This window comes from Cordyceps javanica, chromosome 1 (genome assembly GCF_051103115.1).
Source record: "Cordyceps javanica chromosome 1, complete sequence".
Classification (NCBI taxonomy): Eukaryota; Fungi; Ascomycota; class Sordariomycetes; order Hypocreales; family Cordycipitaceae; genus Cordyceps; species Cordyceps javanica.
This window is the reverse complement of record NC_139295.1, coordinates 8,255,187-8,273,791: the sequence shown is the minus strand read 5'-3', so window position 1 is coordinate 8,273,791 and position 18,605 is coordinate 8,255,187. Positions and strand designations below refer to the sequence as shown.

The window sequence follows — 18,605 nt, the reverse complement described above, 5'->3', positions numbered from 1 at the left end:
TACCCTCTCTCATCCTCTCTCTCGCTATCCGTACTCAGTCGGTATCTCTCGCCCACTCTTCCTCATCTTCACACCTCCCCGTCTCTCTTCTTTCCGGAAGCCTGTCTTGGACCATCTGCCCACTTGACCTCTGCAGCTCAATTCACTTGACCACCCCCCCTTCCTTCTCGCCTTGTTGACCTTGGTGTCTGTGTTTGTTCCCAGTGCTCTCACACACGCCACGCCCCCCCCCAGCAAAGACGCACGCACACACAATACAACACCCACTCACACACCACGGCCACTAACCTCGCCGGGCTCTTCTCTATAGAGTACTTCTGCTTCTTCCCTGCTCTCTCCTGCTCAATCTTCTCTCTTGTTTCTCCTGTGCTTCTCTTGTTCCTCGCTCTCAACCCGCTCAGCCCTGTCTCGCCATATTACCCTTGCGAGTCCCCTCGATTCTCGAGCCTGGGCCTCGCCTTCTCTTCCACTTCATGCGACTTGCTCACCAGCATCTACCTCTCCATTTCTCTTCTTCTTCGCGCCAGACCTCGTTTCGCTCACTACCGCAACACCCTCGCCCCTTTGTCTTGTCAACCGCTTGCCCCGACCATCGCGCTTCGTCGAAGTCAGCCCAAGACATTTGTCTCGCTTTTTACTCACCACTCGCTACTGCTACTACTACTACCAGTACTATTACGCTCGTTTTTCGCTGTATACCATCACCATCGCTCGTTAGCTATTCTTCTCCGCGCAATTGACGCCGAGGTCACTCGTGTCCAAATTTCACCTGTCAAACATCCATTCTAACCCTTTGCGCCCGACTTTTACCTTTTTTACGCCAGCATCTGCAACTTAATTCGCCTTGTTAACTCAGTCAACATTCTACAACAATCAATGTCAATGTGATTGAACCCCACGCCGCAATGGATCAGTCGCAACATCACCAGCTTCATGGGCACTCATCCCCCCCGCTCCCAGGACAGCAGCAGCAGCAACAGCAAGACTCACAGCTCGACCCTAGCGCTCAAAATGTTCTTGCCGAGGCTCGGAAGAACCTCCAGGTCCTCATTGACTCGGGCATCTCCAAGGACCTTCTTCACCAGTGGGTAGAGGATAGCCCGCCTCTACAGCTCAGCTTCCCTATCCAGTCCACTCTCGCCGCCTCCCAGCCCTCCAATGCTCTCCAGGTTCCGCCTCAACCTCAGGGACCGCCTCCTCCGCCACCTTCGCGATCGCCTTCCGCCCTCCCCTCCCACGGCTCCTTTTCTTCGAATACTAGCGCCTCCTCTCCCTCGACAGCCTCTTCAACCCCCACGCCCACCGGCGGCCACCATCCCGAGATCAAGACCGAGTCCGTCCACGATAATGCCAGTTCTGCTCCGACCTGGAACCCTGCACTCCATGCCTCTCCTGCCAGCGCCCAGTACATGCCTATCCAAGACCAGCCCGATGCCAACGTCTTTCTGCCGCCCTCGTACCCTTACGCTCACCGTACCAGGATATCTGTTTCGTCAACAAGCTCCGGCTCCTCTGGTCACGCTTCTCTGTGGTCCGTTAACTCGGCTCGTTCGTCCATGTCATGGCAGTCCGGTGCCAGCAACAACCGGCCCATGGGGCCCCCTTTAACTTCCGCCAGCGGCGCTCCAGTCATCAACGGGTCCCAGATGACGCCTTCGAATGGCAACAAGCAAAACGTCTACTGGTGTACCTCTTGCGAAACTAGCTTTAAACGCAAATACGACTGGAAGAGACACGAAGACGAGTTCCACGAGCGTTGGAGAAAGTACCCCTGCCCTGAACCCGGCTGCAACCGTAGCTTCTGGGGCTCCAACTCGTTCAATCAGCATCACAAGCAGTGCCACGGATGCAAGACGTGTCCCCACGCCGAAAAGGTGGTCAAGTTTCTGCGCAAGCGCAAGTACTGGGCTTGCGGTTTCTGCTCCGCCCTTCATCCTGCCCGCGAACGCCACGTCGAGCATGTTGCGCGCCACTTCGAGTCTGGTCTCGGCAAAAATGATTGGATGCACTCCCGAGTCGTATACGGCCTCCTCCACCAACCGCTCATCCACACCGCCTGGGACACCCTGGTCGCCGAGAAGCACACTTCCTACGGCGGAAGGCGGCCGCAGTTCAGCTGGCATCCCAGTAAGACTGGTCGAGCGCAAGGCTTTTTGGAGAAGGAGAGTCCAGGGCAGCTTCAAGATTTGTTGGAATTCTTCTCAGGCGACGAGGCCGAAGCCCAATGGATTGTCTCCGTCGCCTACGATTTGGCAGACGTTGTCATGACCAACAATGGCAGCATACCCTCGCCCACCCCTTCACCGTCCCAGCAGACCGCTGCTCCTCAGCAGCAACAGCAATTTACGCCAGAAAGCTCCTTTGGTCAGATGCGACCACCTTCGTCCATGCTTCAGTCAACGCCCAGCGATCCGAACCAAGCTGCCTTTGTCGCGTCGCAGTTCCGGACAACCCACGTGTTCCCTACTAGCCAGCAATTTCAAATACCACGCCAGTCGCCAGATTCGGCATCCAACTCACCGCTTACCATGTCGCCCCCTGTGCTTGCGTCACAAGCCAGCAACTACGAGAAGCGAGATCTTCCTCCGCCGCCGCCGCCTCCGGGAAACAGCGACGCTATGATGGATTTTGAGTACTCGCCTGCCACGGGTGGCTTTGGGGACTGGGCCTCGATGACCAACTCTATGCTCGCCAGCACACCCTCGCAGCAATCAGCATCAAGCAGCGCGCCTCAAACTGGCAACGACTGGGGCATGATGGGCTACTTTCCCGATCCCCGCGTCACCTCTGCTTAATACGAGCGTCATCTGAATGCTTGCTGCTACTTATTTTGTTTCCTTTTACACTTGTTCAACTATATACACATCCCAAGGCGACGGCGTCGTCTTTCTCTATTTAACGAACCTTGGAATTCACCGGCATGAGGTATCGCACCTTGCATCTCTTTTTATCTTTTCTACCACGTTCACTATGGAGACGCGTCTCCATCGACTTTCCTTGATGACTCTATCGACGTCGACGTCTTGACAGACACTTGCTTTAATCCTGCGCGCATTTTACTACCTCTTTTATATACACCATGTATAGATAATGACTAATTTCCGCTGCGCTTTGAGAGGAAAACAGCCAGTACAGGATATTTTTCTCGTTTTGGGGGGTTTGCTTGGATCGGTAAAGTGCATGCTCTCTTCTTTTTTTGGATAAAACGGGACTTTTTCCATTTCCTTCCTGGGAGGTTGTCGTGAAAAAAGTTTCCTGTCAAGTATCCTTTGCAATTGATTCCGTTTCCATTTTGGAACTTTCTAGCTTGTTGGCTATAGGTAGAATGCAGGTGGTATTGATCCTGCTCAAATGTTGCTTCCTACTTCACACTCTCTATTTGGGAAAATCTTGAGGATTTGCAATACAAAAATTCGGAAACTACCATTATCTACATTCCAATTCTGAAACGTAGCTTTGCGAACTAAGCTTTTGCCCCATGTCCAAACGCCAGCTCAACGCATTCATCGTTGACTGTGCCGCTCCTGGTTTAACCAGCTTCCTCCGTGACGCGAAAATCTGGCCCGGATCAAGCGAAAAGGCCTACTACATACAGTTCTCAGTAAAGGCAGTTGCAATAAAACCTTCGCGTATAAGGAAATAGCCAGAGCTTTCCATTGTATATTAAAAACTGTGCGCAACACCCGTGCTAGTCGGCGACGATGCTCAGGTGACCGCTCCGTTAAACCAATGAGCCGCCCCCAAAAGCTCACCGAAAAACATAGGGATGGCAGTTTTTGCGCCGGCTCTGATGGTGTCCAAGTCTGATCTAACCGGCCCAAGCGAACTATATACATAGCTTGCAAGGATTTCGTGTGCTATGATCGGTCGAGGCGTGCAATGGATGAGACAGACCATGATCGCTAAAGCCAAAAGAACAAAATACTGCCCAGACAACTGGATCTTCAGGCGAGGCTTTCTCAGCCGAAGGCAGATGGTCTTTCCTGTTAAGTTTGAGGATTTCATCAAGGTAAAGTCCGCCGGCAGAGAGGTGAAGGATAGGAGCAATGGCGTGATGGACGGCGAGGAGACGAGGCATTGGCTGTTCAATAACTCCATATTATCTTGGGGATAAAGAGCGGGTCATGAGTAGCAGGTTATCCAGAAAGGAGCTGAGGAAGGATGGTTTGATTTGGTTTGCGTTTCCTCAGTCGTCAACCTGTTTGGAGTATATTTGAAAGCCACCAAAGAATATTCGAAGCTTTCGTGGAGGTGTGTGGAAGCGTCAATGCGCTGCGAAGTCTTTCGCAGTTGGGACCTTCAATGAGACGAGTGACACCATTATCAAAGATGTTTAATATCTTCAATACGGCTTCACAGGTTTCATCCTGTGTGGGTGAGTTATCGACTGCGTCGCAACAGGGTTAAAAACAAACAATTTATGAATCAATTCTTGCCTCCACCAATCAATGTTGTCGAATTTGGGCAACCTCCAATTGTGATTATACCTTCATGAAGATGCTGTCCGTCATCATCTATGGCACGCCCATGCGATTTTATCTGACGTTTGATCGCTTTTTCATCGAAGTTGAGCCTGATTGCAAAGAGGCATCAGTCCTGTCATAGGCAGTCGCCTCGGAGAGTCTTCAAAATGGCTGTTGACCCAGCCAATGTTTCCTTGTCTGCTCGCCTGTTTTGCTTGGTAGAAGGGTCCGCGGGAGATGGCTGAGGAGTGTTTCTGGTCGAGGCAGGCCGGCAGCGCCGAAAAAAGCCTGAAGGTCATTTCCTTTTGACTCTCCTGCCCTCGCAGACTCGTATGTCGCTCAAACCAGTTCACTGCGGGTCGGGCTTTTGAGAAGGATATCCATCTCCATCATAATGTTTAATACTTTGGCGAAATCGGGGTTCTGCGGAAGCCCGTTGGTCTGCTGCCAAATCTGGACTGTGTTAGCCGTTGGTCTGCTGCCAAATCTGGACTGTGTGAGAACCTCTTCGAGGAAGTTTGGAAGGCGGTAGTGCGCGTGCGCCTCGCGAAAGGAACCAGCTTGCCATCTGCTAATGAAATCGGCTTAGGTAGCAGCCATCACGTGTTGTATTGGACATGGGGTCAAAGGTACGCAAAGAAAGGGAGCGCATTATTACAAAGGGTCGTGCCCGGCCTGCGGAGTATACTGGTGGTACATATATACTGTTGTACGGAGTTCTTCTCTGCCCACCATATATATACCAAACACTATAAAGACAGTGTGCTAGAGGAAGCAACATTTTTGCAGAAAATATTATTTTTGGGCCTGTGTACATGAGTGAATGTAGATTGACTTATTCCAAAACTGTTTTAATACTCCGTTCTTTGCTTTCCTTTTTCCTATTGAAATTGGTGAATTTGTAGCCTACGCCCGTGTAGGACGAACAACCGTCTTAATCTTGGGTTCTCAATCATAGCAGTCTGAAGGGCCGTACAGCCGCTCGAGCACAAAGAAATTGTCTGCAGCTTCGGGTCGCGTGATGGTGAATCGATGAATAGCTGACCCGATGTTTCGAGCGTTGCTTTGTTGCTTTGATTTTTCCATCGTGGTATAACAGCGCACTGGCTGGTCATAGAGGTGTGTCGACGGGGGTACATAGGTCGTTGTCCAGGACAGCCAAAACATGACGTGAATCACGAGAGTCCTCCTCGGCGCGTCGAAACTTTACAAATGACTAGTCGGGGCAATTATAAATACTCAGAGGAAACCACCCCCTTCTCTGGGCCACAAGCTAGTTCACCAGCAGCCAGTGCTTCTTCTTTCACAGGCCGTTGCGTACAGCTCCTTTGACTCTATTCTCCTGCGCAGCTCACCAGTAGAGCCGTGATCCTTTATGTCGAAGGCATCTCTGTTATTTCTCAAGTCACTCAAATACAGAACTCCTCCAGCCCTTCTTGGCCACAGGTAGAGAAGAAGCGACAAAGCATACCACGACGTCCCCAAAGGAACAAGGAGCAAGCAGCTACTACAGGTTTGCCAAGAAACAAAAACAACACAGCGCGAACAAAGCCATAAACAGGTGCAAAGGTGGCCCAAAATGCCCAGCGGAAGCGAATATGGTCGGCAATCGTGCACCTGCACCGTCCGAACCAGGAATGAGCTCAACGTCAGCGTCACCCCCAACAGCGTTTCAATCCAGTCATCCAGCCTTGTGCAGCGGACGTGCCATTGCGGCGGGCTAGGCAACTCCATGGGCCAGCTGCGCCTCGGAAACTCGGTCGCGTCGTCGGACGCCGGTTCTCTCTACCGGAGCGAGCCTCCGTGGAGTCGTGACGGCTCCCAATACTCCCCCTCCTTCGTGCCGGCCGGCGACGAACGCAGCCGGTACGCGCCGTCACAGGCACCGTCCCGGGCGAGCACCGTCAGGCCCCGGGAGCTGATGCCGCCGCCGTCAGAGGCACCATCCCGGGGTGGCAGCTCGCGATACTCGCACGTCTCGTCGAGTCGAGGCGGAGGCGGCGGCGGCTACGCCCCGTCCGAGGCACCATCGCGGGCAAGCACCGCCAGGCCCCGGGCGTTGATGCCGCCGCCATCAGAGGCACCATCCCGGGCGAGCACCGTCAGACCCCGGGAGCTGATGCCGCCGCCCTCATCGTCGGGCAGGACCAGCACAAGGTCCACGTCGGGCGGCAGCAATGCCTCGGCTGTCTCATCCTCTCGGACTCTTCGGGGCTCGGGCCACGCGAGCAGACAAGACGGCGGCCGCTCTGACGTTGGGTCCCGAGTCTCCCAAGTCTCCCCCGGCAGTCCCATTGTCAGAAACTACCTTCCGTCGGTGATTGAGGAAGGCTCCAAGGCCGGGGGGACCCTGGCGCGCCTGCGCCAGCTGCCGCCGCCGCCGCCGAGCTACGCGGCGAGCAGCGTCGCAGGCCGCAGCATCCGCGGCGCCCCGTCCACGGTTGCGCCCTCAGATTCCATCAGCAATGTGTCAAGCAACAGGACCAAGTCGAAGCGAAGACCCAGCGGCAGCGAGGTACGCGGCAGCCGCATGCGCGACTAAATTGGCAAAGGAGTAGGTTTGCCTTCTGAGAGGGGCGCACCGGTTCCAGACAATTGGTAGGCATTATGTGTATCTTTACTCGAAAGTCTATCTCTCAAAAGAGATTAGGTTGTAGAGGACACAGAGGCTTATTGCGATGGCGTTGGACCTCAAGAATGTGGCATCGCAGTTCGCTGATGGTTAGTTTGCTGGGTTACGCATGGATAGACCCTCGCGTGCGATATGGTTTGTGGAGGCTTTTGTCTGGGACTGGCTAGCTTAGATGGCTGAAGATATTTTAAAAAAAAAATTCTCCTTTATCCAAGAACTGGCACGAGTGGATTGATAGGTATCGTAGGCGTTGCGCCAACCAGCGCTGTTGATGGTTCCAAAGTTGTTGTGTGCAGTTACAGACGAGGAAGCTTCCTGCCGGCGCCGGGAAGGGGATTCCTTACATTTGAGCCATGACTGAGAGTTCTCGCAATATTGGGGGCGTCATGGTGTGACCGTTGTACTGCATTCAACTTGCACCAGATGCTGGTTGCCTAAGAGCCTGACAACGACAGAATTACGTTACCTGCGACATGCACAGCAACAGGCGACAGCATCTCTAAGAACCTGGCTTTTCGTCTACTTCTACGTTTCAAAACTCGTCGGCACATTCAAGCCCAATATCGCACTTTCAGCTGAAGGAAGCTGTATTGTTTAATCTAGCATCCCACTACCATCTCCGTCACTTTGCCGCCTCCCCCCCGGTCGTGATATGATCAACCAAAGGCCTTTCTACCTGTCTATCACTCCAAATGTAGCCTTTCAGGCTTAGATATTGGGAACGCATGCTACTATTTCAGCGCTTCAATGAAGCTTTAATACGGGATGCTGCAGTAGCATAAACCATCGCCGACGCAGGCATTGGTCACCTTTTTTGACTCGCATCCATCAAAGTGCCTACACTGCGGAAGAACTTGGCCAGAAACACCGGCACAGTGGCAAAGCCTTTGGCATTGCGCGACATGAATTGTCTTGCCGCAGCCAGATATCTCCTTCGACCAGTCGTGGCTCTGGATGCAGGAGATGGGAGTATGTTCAATTGTGTGTCGAGGAGCTGTAGTCCGTCAGCTGGTTTGTGAAATGAAGATGAAGGGTTCACGTGAAAATTCTCACCAGGTCTCAATAGAGTGCGGCTAGGGTCGTGATTGAGCGAAGCGGTCATGGTCACGTCGAGGTTTGGATGCAAGAGTTGATCCGCGGGCAAGTACACGTACTTATTGTCGGCATGGCCGGATTCGGCGGCAGCGGCAGCCAGTAAAGCCCAAAAAACATTCATGGCGACTATTTCAAGTGATGTAACTAGAAATGATACTTTTCACGGTGGCTTGGCGATCTTGGGCGAGGAGAATGAGAGTAGGCTGCTGGCTTCTACAGCAATGTTGGTATTGAGCAAGCCATTTATAGTCCCCTGCCCATAGCTGTACAACACAGGAGAATACCAGTCAATCATGGAATCGGCTCTCATGGAGCGGAGACTTCGGCCGTGAGACGCCTTGAGGGGAAGCTGGCCCAATGCCAAGCCGCGATACAAAGAGGGCGACAAAGAGGGCTCGTATACATACTAGCCACACATGCTGCGTTGATCTTGATATGTACTGTTGCCTGTTGTGCTCGTACCATATTCCAAACTGCTGCTTTTTGATGCACTGGGTTCACAGAGTCCAATTTTGTGCTCCCTAACATGTCATAAACTCAACGTTGTTCTTTCATGCTTCTCACTAACCACGCGGTCCGCTTTCAGCGCACAGCCAGCATGCAGCATCATTTCTTTACTGATGAACACGGTACAACAACACACTGAGGTAAGTAGCCCGTCATTATAGCATCAATCATGCCTTTTCAAACTTTCCATCGTTCCAGCTCGTCTATCAATAAATGTGATAATGTTCAGCGCCAGCACAGGTATTGCCTGATGCGGTCATATCTTCTCAAACCCCAGTGCAGCCGTCAAACCTGCGTGGTGCTATACTGGACCGTTCACAATGAACAGTATTACCCTGGCTTTGTGGACCAGGAACGGGCAATCACGGTGGCGCCAACACAACGTGTTTCACACAATGGAGGCGAAACGTGAGTTCTCTCTTTTTTTTCTACCCATTACAACTCAAATCCAAGTCGTCATCCTCCCACGCGACTAGGCATCTCACTGAACCACCCCTCCGCAAAAAGACTTGGCATGTCTTGACCATACCGTACCATCCGTCGAACCCGAAGAATTCGTTACAACAAGGCAAAAGCCGCCGCTGAAGCGCCTCTCGGAGAGACGTCGTTTCCAGTGGCAGCGGTTGCAGGCCCCAGACTACTGCCAGAACCGCGTCTGCCTGGCCTGAACCATTTTCTCCAATGGGAACCTCTTCCGAGGCGTCCAAGTCAAATATACACACGCAATCATCATCATAGCGGCCGCTCAACGTGTGCGGAGTCAGTTCAACCATGCACTCCTCTCCGCCAACCACAGCAAGCTGCGCGACGCGGGAACCGTACTGATATACCACAGAGATTGTCTTCTCGAGACCGGGTCGCGGGTCGAGTATGGCGAGGACCGTGTCACTTGTATCAATAGTGAGTGTTTGATGCCCCGTAACCATGGCTTGAAGTAGGTCTGTGATGTCGAGGTCGCCCTTTCTCGCACACAGTATGCTTAGGCGAGGCGGGACGTCGAGATGCTGACCGTCCAGGGCAGTGGCCGTCTGGAACTCTGTGACTGAGGGCAGCGCAGCGCCCGGGCCGTGAGCGTACGTCCAGCAGACAGACAAGGTTTTCACGTGTCCCAGCTTGGGGTCGGCAGCGTGGAGATTGTCACTGGTGGCCATGATGCTGGTCTGGCCACTTGCGACGAGGGTCGCGACCCGCGCTGTCACGTCGACATCGAACCAACTGGCAAGCACAATCTGTGTCGTGCCTTCTGGTGGGCTGACGGGGCTGTCCGCCCGCTGTTGCTGCTCGGCGCATGGAAGAGGCGCGTCGAGGAAGAGCGTAATCCTGTCGTCCTCTTCACCCGAGACGCATTGCGGTTCCGAGTGCAGGATGCGGCCGTCGTAGACTGCGAGCTTGCGCCAGACCATGACAAAACTCTTTCTATGTCCAAATAGCGGATCGCCACCCATAATCTCGTTTTGAATGACAAATTCCATTGGGCCACTCTTAGTGGCAATGTGGCTGTCGAGCATGCGTTGTATCCGCTTGGTCAATACACGGGGTCCCCAGACTGCCGAGAGGACCTCGTAGGTAACCGCCCCTCCGTCCCATGCTTTTCCCTTGTTCGCCTCCGAGGACTTTTCGGGCTTATATCCAAAAGTCACATTTGGTCCGGGAGATACCGAGCGTACTACCAGCTCTCCGTGCTCATCGAGGTGAACGTCGGATACGCCGTGTCTTCTCATCCCATGAACGAGGTTCTGCAAGAATGCTTCATCTGGCGGGACGCCAGAGTCATCTATGCGAGCAGCAGGAGAATCTGCATGGCTTGGCGGTCTACTGTCCTTGCCATTCTGCACAGCGTTGAGGACTTCACGCAATGTGCTCAAGATCTGCTGCTGTGAGTGCTCCGTGCGCGCCGAGAAGGAAACGTGCGAGACGACCAGGCTGCTGCTGAAGGCTGCAATACTGCTGTTCAGCGCCGTGATGCGCGAACGGATCGACAGTACCTCGCTTTCCGACCACTTGAGGCGGTAGAGACCGCGAGGAACCTTGGTCGCCGGCACGCGCGCGTGAAGCTCTTGGAGAAGCTTTTGTGACTGGTGAATAAGATGCTGCAGAGCAGCAGTCTCTTCAATGTCTAGGCCGCCACCACTACCATCTTGGGCTGCGTCGCTGACCTTCAAATTCTGTCGAGCTGCAGGGCTTGAGCTGCTGCTGCCGCCGGTCCCCTGAAAGACAAGTTTGTTGCCGAGAACCTTGAGTGTGGACTCGAGGCCGATAATGTCCTCCGAAAGAGCGCGATAACGATCCTGCGCGCCGCGGTAGATGTGGTAGAGCTGAAAAGCATCTTTGGCGAGGGCGAGGATGTCCACGGTACCGGATAATGTAGCCATGGTCCCCGGTAACTAGTGGTTGTGTTTGGTCCAAGACTAAATATACGAGAATCGGGACGCATGATACCCGCTCCCAAGCGAGCCGGCCTCTCAAGTCCACCACTTCAGGCTGCATCAATCTCTGAACCGAGAGAGGGGTCGTAGAGTGGTACCCTTGACGGCTGACAAGGCTCTGGTGCGGACCGTACCGTTTCGCTAGCCCAGCCGAGTCCAGCTTGTGTGGATGGGCCTCTGAGGCGTTATCTATTCAAAAGAGGCAGTAGGTTGGGCTGGCAATACCACAACCGTCGCGGTTGCGCTATGATATAATGGAATCCCGCGCTCCCACTAGACTAGAGCCCTTCATGTTATCAGGGGAGAATAATTACATCCTTTCTCACCGTTCTTTCTACCTGCAAGTAACACCAACTTGCATTTGTATGCTCTCCACTTTCTCTCAGCCTAACAGGCTGTACAGTAGTCCGTCACGCCAGTAGGTTGTAGAACACAGAGAGGCCGCTCATGCGCGCACGCTTCCAATCATTCATGGTCTCCATTAGTTGCATCATCAATTACTACCTGGGGCTGTACGTGTACGTGCCTCTAGGCCTGTATAGCCCGAGTGCTCATCCAAAATGGGATATCAAAATAGTTGAAGAGGGTAAAAGCTAGTTTTGACTAGTGTTAATTCCTCACATATTCCAGAGTCGCAAAAAAAAATCCAAGATCAAATCACCATCTCCGTAGCTTTTGTCATACTCCGTAAAAGTCACAGCCAGCCAACACCATTCTTTGAAAATCACTTTTAGTTGCTGATCAACGTTTACATCATGGCAAAACCTGCTTGTTCCAGCTCTGGCCCGGTGGGCAGCATCGGTCGCCCTTGCATCGGAAAGGGCCAGAACAATGGATTCTCAATGTTGTCGGCGGCAGCTTGCAGGCCTGTCCCTTGACCAGGGGCCGGTATATTGGGGTCAGCAACAATGCTCGCCGTGCCCCAGCGGCAGATGAAGTCCTCCGCTGTGAAGTTGGGGGCAAAAAAGTTGAGACTACTAGTGTATGGCTTGAGAAGTTTCTCGTAATCGTCGGGAACGGCCTTGTTGGTGCCGCCAAACTCCACCTCAATATTCCACTTCTTGGCAAGAAAACGCAGGATATTGAGGGCTTGCTCGGCAAATTGGTGGCACGGCGCCATCTCCGCGAGGTCTGCGATACCTTGAGCCAGTGAATCGGATACGCGCGGGTTGATCTTGGCGCTCTCGCCCATGGCATTTGTGTTTGTGGAGGTGTTGCCGCCTAAATCGGACGAAAGCTTGGTGGCACCAATGGCGAGGTGCATGATTGTTGATGTGAGCACAAAGTATGGGACAAATGATGGCGTCCGCCGTAGTGTGTACAATTGTGAATATGATTTGAGCAGATTTTGAATGGCATCGGCAGCCTGGGAGCACACGTCTCGAGGTGAGACTTTGGAGCCAATGATACGCAGCTTAATCAAGGGCCGAAAGAGGAGTAAAATAGCAAAGTGATAGTACATACTGCCGAAAGTTAGCTTGGTAGGGGAGCGGAGGTGCAGGCTAGGGTAAGCCGTACTGTGCAAAGAGAACCGCTGGGGTAAAGTTGTGGCCTAACCGCAGCGATTCGGGTATCCTGTCGTACCAGTTGAGGTACTGAGTGTAGATGTTGAGAAGCTCTCGGGCTGTCAACGGCTTTCCGGGAGAATGTAGCATGTAGAGGGATTGGTGGACGAGCTCGCTCAATTCGCAAAAGCATTTGTACACAGATCTAACATTCGAAGGTTGCTCGCATGATCGTTGCAAAGGTGCACCTGGAGATGTTAGTGGGCGTCGGCGGGTCCAGGGTTTGTTCTCACTCACCATCATCCGTGTAGGGGACCCATAGAGACGACTCGATATCGGCAATAATACCAGGCTTCATCGGTAGCCGCGCAAAGCAGGAGCTCTGCGGGAGAGAGCCTGTGGCGAGAGACCAGGCGCTGCGTTGTGTTAGACAAGAAAGAGGCAAGGGGCAGTGAAAACGTACTGGTCGAGAGCGAAAGCACCCCAAAATGTAGCGGACCGCACAGCCATCTCGTCAATGTCTCCAGATTCCTGGGACAGATGCAAGCCCATCTCGATAGCTAAGCGGATACTCTGGCCAGAGTAGTACCAGCTCTCCGAGTCTCTCCCACAGCTGGCCTCGCGGATAGACATGATACCCAAGGCCTGGATGACAGTGAGCGAGTGCTGGTCCGGCTCGGAATTGAGGAGTCGCAGAGCCTCTTTAAAAAAGTGGTCGCCTGAAGTATATGGATCATTGGGAAATTCTCTTGTTTTAGGTTGAGTAGAAAAGCGGCAACCCAAAGCGAGCAAGGCGTTGACGAGAATGGGCGAGCAGTATCGATGGCGGCCATCTTGAAAGTCCCGGAGGAAATGCTCCTTGCTCAGGGAAGCAAAAGTGGGGTACTCCCAGCAAAAGTACAGGGCCAGCAGATGATGGACCAAATTTACATCACCCGTGATGCTGGTCCAGGTACCGGAGGAATTGCGCTGCATCTCAGGGTCGCTCAGCGGTGAGAGGACCTGCTCGAGGCCGCGGAAGCGCGGAAGTTGACTCTCGGGAGTGATGTCTGTCTCCATGTTCTCGGCCCAATGGCCAACGCGGGTCTGGGGCGGGCCGTGAAGTTCAGAAGCCATGCTTCTGACATCGGCGAGGGAGTTGCTTCTTGTGGATCCCGAGGCGGCAGCAGGATCGTGTGCTGAGAATTGCCAGGGGCTAGACTGCCTCGGGTCGCCGTGAAATGCCGCGTGAGGTTGTGGAGGACTGAGGCTCATGGAAGCCATGCCCGGGGCTCCCTGACCATAGTCTGCGACGGACATGATGGAGCCGCGGGGTGCATCGCCGCTTGTCAAGCTGTCTCCAACCTGGTGCTGCGGAAATGCAGAGCTTTGCGCGCTGGCGGGATCAACGTCAGACGGCAGGTTGTTGCCCAGCCAGTCAGAGATACTGTCGACGGTCTGGCCATTGCGCAGGCGATCCAAAACATTTTCCCAGAGATTGGAGCGGACCAGGGCAGAAAATACTTGGTCGCTGGAACGTTGGCGCTGCCGCAGCTGCTCAATCTCCGTGCGGAGATTTTCTTTAGATTGGCGTATGGGGATCTCGTAGACGCAGTCGACTTTTTGGGCTTTGCAGCGACCGCAAGGCTTGCTGCCATCGCACTAGGGTTTACAATGTTAGCAAACAGATTCGCGTGGAATTAGCTCACAGGCATGTTCAAGCAGAGTAGCTTGTAGGGTTGAGCACGCAGCCGTGAGCCATGAAACAGTGCCCGAGGAGCACGTACCTTGGCGCGCTTCTTCCGGCATTCGGTGCACGCGTTCGGCGTGACTATACCCAGGCCGCGACGCCGTTTTGAGTTTTGCGAGCTATGGACGGTAGACGAAGGGCCGGCAAGCGGCCGTGAGGAGGACGAGGAGGATGGCGGTTGAGGCGTGGCAGCAGAGGCCGAGTCGGAGCGACCCTGTGGTGTGCTGCCAGTCGAAGGCTTGCTCGGGCCGGACGGGGTGCTCCCGCTGCTGTCGTTATCCATCAGGACAGAAGCACGCAATTATGGCCGGCTGGCGCGGCGGTAAAGTGAACACAGCAAAATCCGTCGTTGGGGCCACGCGGACCCGGTACCGATGGACAGAATGGGACGATCGCGGGAAGACTGCGAGTCGGAACGAACGTATCTACATGGGCGGTCGAGGGAACCGCGGATAGGGATATGTTCTTCGCGAGGAGGCCGTCAACGCAGTCGAGCTTTGGAGGTGGATGGTCTAGCGGCCAGCTATGGTCGTGAAGATGGCGCCGCTCATGCCTGTCAGCTGAGCGGCAAAAGCGCGAAGGCGGTCGTGTGTAGGCGACGGTGATGGATTCGATTGGCAGGGCGATCAATTGGCGCGATACAAGCAACCAGGCGCGGCGAGGGAGTAGATATTGCAAAGCGTAGCTTAGTGATTTGGCGGCGTGCTTGCAAGTGTGGGGTTTGCGATCGGGGGAGCGTTGGGCGAGCCGCCGTTTGGGGATCGGATACTGGGCAAAGCTTGCGGTCTATCCGAGATGTAGCGGTCAACGGGAAAAAAAGAAGAATCCGGTGGAATTGGAATGTGGAAAAGCTGCAGCTAGGCGATTGCTTGGTGATAAAATGGGTGGTGAGAGTTGGCAGCCCACTGACAGAGGTGAAAGCTGAGAAGTGCGGGTATGTGGGGGACGTGATGCTATGACGCTAGAGGCACTCAGTCGGCGGGCTTTGCTGCCACTTCAGTCTTCAATAACGGGCGGAGGTGGGTTATATAACATGGATTGTACCCATCAAGATATTGGGTCCTGGAAAAAGAAAGATGGAAAAGGTTCAAAAAACAAAATTCGCAAATGCTCACGCTCGAGGAGCCGAGGAGATGAAACTAGCTGCCCAGTGGCTGCTCTTGGCAGGCTAGCAAACACTACCGCCTAGCAAAACAGGGAACCAGAAAGGGGAAAGCGAATTATCCATTTTCTGTGTGAAGGGTGTCTTGGGAATACTCAACGCCTGTTAGTTGATGCGCCAACACGGCTACTGGGGTCGTCTGGGAAGCAAGACATTTGCGCAGTCAAATCGATGTTACCGGTTCTAGAATGACTCTAGCTTGATGATGATCTAGCCAAAACACGTAAACATGCCCTTCATATCATTGGTGACCGCCTCCATCAAGACCCAAGGTCACAGTGAGCTGGCCGCATCTACCGGGCTGCCGCTGTGCAGCCCGACGCAGAACCGGCAGGGCTTGCGCCGCCGCCGATGACCCGCGCCTATTGGCTACGGCAATCGGCATTCATCTCGCATCTCGCCAGGTTTAAAGGGTAGGATTATCAAGGGCACTTGCGTTCTCGTCAGGGTCAGCTGGGAAGGCCGAATTGCCATGGGTTCACCGGCGTCGCGGAGCTTGCCTACGCAACCTGACGACTGGGAGAGTATACAAAGACGTCGGTAGTGGACCATACTTCATGGCATCTGGTTCCCTCTATTTTTTTAGATACTAGAGGAGCGCATCGAGAGTGGCAGATTTTCTGGCGGTATTGCCAGATCGCCGGTCCTCATTCGTTCACTACGCTGTGCAGCTACGTGAGAATTTAGACAAGGTGACGGCCATAGGATTCAAGGCCAAATTTGGTCCGAATGGATTCAGAAATGATGACATCGAAACGATGACGAGATAAGCCACTGCCAAAAACAAGACAAAGAGACACGCCGGCGTGGACTATCAATTCCCCAGAAAGGGGTTGTCACTGCCCACCCGATATGCACTTCCTGGCAATGCCATCATCAGGCTGCGATGATCTTACCAACATTCCCACCTTGCTGCCTACTGAACACCTGGTCGCCTTTCGCCGTTGCCCATCATGTCGTCATGGGTCTGCTGCTCAATACCATGCATAGCCGCAGATCTGCATACAGCCATTCTGGCGGGGTCGCTATAGGGTAGGGCTACTGCTAACCAAGACGACGACTGTATATACTTCATTTGATTGACAACCTAATTTTAAATGCCTTCCCAATATGTCGTATGCCTAAATAAACGATACACCTAAGGAAAAAAGAGAAAACAAAGCCAATAGAGTGTTCAACATTACACAAACGCCATGGGCTACTGGCGCCTATAGCCTGTCCCGTCGTCCATGCCCAGACCCAAATACCAGAAAAAGGAACACAAAGAGAAGACGAAAGGCTAATAACCCTTGCTTGGACTTCGTGAATACTTGATCGGACTCCTAGCCCGCTCACCTTTACTAGGACTCCTGCGCCCGCCCGGTGTGTAATGGGGAAGCATCAATGGCGTCGCCCGCGGGAGGGAGCTGTCGGTATCAGATCCGTCGTCCAGCATCGCGTGTCGCTTCATGCGCGGCGTCTGCACAGGCATCCACATTACATTGGGGTCGTCGGTCATGCTGTTGGCGTTCTTCAAAGGTTCTCGGCTGTACGAGGCGGTTTGGCCACTGTTGGTGTTGCGGCCGAGAACCAGATTGTTGCCAAACACACACAGGATGATGATGGCAAAGAAGAAGCCCTACAAAGGTTAGTATAGCCGGCAAAGAAATTTTCGGTAAAACGTACCCATGCTTTAAAATTCATTGCTTCCGAGAATTCATTGATGATCTCGGCAATTTGCTTGGCCGTCACCTTGACGCGCATAATCGACTCTGGGTTCTGCACCATACAGTCATACCATTTGTCGCACTGAGCTTGGAAGAAGGGCTTGTCGTTGGTCTCGCAAGAATTGTCTTTCCAGTGCTTGGTGCACTCTGCTATTGAGCTCATGATCGCCAGGCGAGCGCCCTGGTTGGCGTTGCGGATATCGGAGCGAACCGTTGAAACGATGGACCAGCCGACACCAATGACAGTCGTTGCAACAAGCATATTGATGAAGAGCTGGATCCAGCGGTGTAGGTTCTCTGGCGCGTTGGGATGTTCGTCGAGCATGTGAAAGATGGATCCTAAAAAGCCGCGCTGGTGCCCTCTGCTGGTGCCCTTGTTCTTCTGCAGCCTTCCCTCAGACCAGGCTGACGCGTCAGTCTCACCTTCGGACTCATCGTGACCCTGGTAGCGTACGACACTACCCACGTCGCGATCTAGGTTGTGGCGCTTTCGCTTCCGCAGGAGCGCTGAGCGTGACGAGTCCCGATTGTTTCTGATCTCGCCCTTGCCGGAACTGTGCTTCTTGTTGTGGGAAGAGCGACCGTAGCGCGCCGACTTGCTGACCTTGGTCGGCGTGATGACGCCTCCCATGAAAACGTCGCCCATGTGGTCAACGTCCGGTGTGTCGTTTGGCACGTCTGATACTTCTGTGAGAGCTGGGCTGTCCTCTGCGCCAGAGGCTTCGGAGAAAATGGTCTCATCGAGCGGTTTTCGTGGTGTGGTAAAGGCTGGGTTGCGGAAGGGAGGGGCCGTACTCTTGGCCGATATTTGAGGCGCGAAGCGGCTTGCTGAGGGCGGTTGCGGTTTGGATGGTGAAGAAAGGCTTGCGAATGGATTTGGTCGTCCAATGATCTTGGAGGGCGACGAGAAGCCCCCGCCTGGGGGTTGTCAGTAAAGCTCGGTTGACCTGTTTGCAAAAAGACGTTGCCGGCGGCTGCGCGGGGTGTTGAAGATCACGTACTGAAGCCCAAGTTTCGCTGTGCGACCTGCGTGAAGGGACTGGAGGGATCACAGGGCCCTGGACTATTTCCGCTGTATTCCCATTCCATGTGTCCTTCACCAGTGCGCGGATTCATGGTGGACAATCGGAGAAGGCTGGAGTTTGGCTGCTATGATGCTAGGGTTGATAAACGGCCACCGTTGAGAAAATGCAGCGGCGGCGACGAGCGATAGAAGTAAGTACGGGTCGCCTGTATTTTCCCGAGCAACCACATGTGGCAAGTAAACAAATGCCTTGCTCTAGCTACCTTTGGTATGTGGCTTGCGGAGATATGGCTGTGGCTGATGCTGTGGCGTCAGATTAGGTCAGCAGTTTTTCAATACCGCCTGGGGCACGTCGC

General features: G+C 53.8%; 5 protein-coding genes across 5 annotated transcripts; 2 read left to right on the top strand and 3 right to left on the bottom strand.

Moving 5' to 3' along the window:
• Positions 1–905: 905 nt before the first annotated feature.
• V2A60_002524 (uncharacterized protein) lies at positions 906–2,795 on the top strand (the record flags this gene model as incomplete). The annotated part of the gene is made up of 1 exon (XM_083253873.1): positions 906–2,795. One exon carries the CDS (start codon positions 906–908, stop codon positions 2,793–2,795), a length of 1,890 nt encoding a protein of 629 aa, XP_083109999.1.
• A 3,247-nt stretch (positions 2,796–6,042) lies between these two features.
• On the top strand, positions 6,043–7,005 carry V2A60_002523 (uncharacterized protein; the record flags this gene model as incomplete). Its single annotated transcript, XM_083253872.1, has 1 exon — positions 6,043–7,005. The coding sequence occupies one exon, from the start codon at positions 6,043–6,045 to the stop codon at positions 7,003–7,005; it is 963 nt and encodes a 320-aa protein (XP_083109998.1).
• Positions 7,006–9,125: 2,120 nt separating this feature from the next.
• V2A60_002522 (uncharacterized protein) lies at positions 9,126–11,069 on the bottom strand (the record flags this gene model as incomplete). Its single annotated transcript, XM_083253871.1, has 1 exon — positions 9,126–11,069. One exon carries the CDS (start codon positions 11,067–11,069, stop codon positions 9,126–9,128), a length of 1,944 nt encoding a protein of 647 aa, XP_083109997.1.
• An 802-nt stretch (positions 11,070–11,871) lies between these two features.
• Positions 11,872–14,640, bottom strand: V2A60_002521 (transcription factor domain-containing protein; the record flags this gene model as incomplete). The annotated part of the gene is made up of 5 exons (XM_083253870.1): positions 11,872–12,586; positions 12,642–12,876; positions 12,926–13,044; positions 13,092–14,269; positions 14,395–14,640. The coding sequence occupies 5 exons, from the start codon at positions 14,638–14,640 to the stop codon at positions 11,872–11,874; spliced, it is 2,493 nt and encodes an 830-aa protein (XP_083109996.1).
• Positions 14,641–16,798: 2,158 nt separating this feature from the next.
• On the bottom strand, positions 16,799–18,341 carry V2A60_002520 (Di-sulfide bridge nucleocytoplasmic transport domain-containing protein; the record flags this gene model as incomplete). The annotated part of the gene is made up of 3 exons (XM_083253869.1): positions 16,799–17,137; positions 17,185–18,143; positions 18,227–18,341. 3 exons carry the CDS (start codon positions 18,339–18,341, stop codon positions 16,799–16,801), a joined length of 1,413 nt encoding a protein of 470 aa, XP_083109995.1.
• Positions 18,342–18,605: the final 264 nt, after the last annotated feature.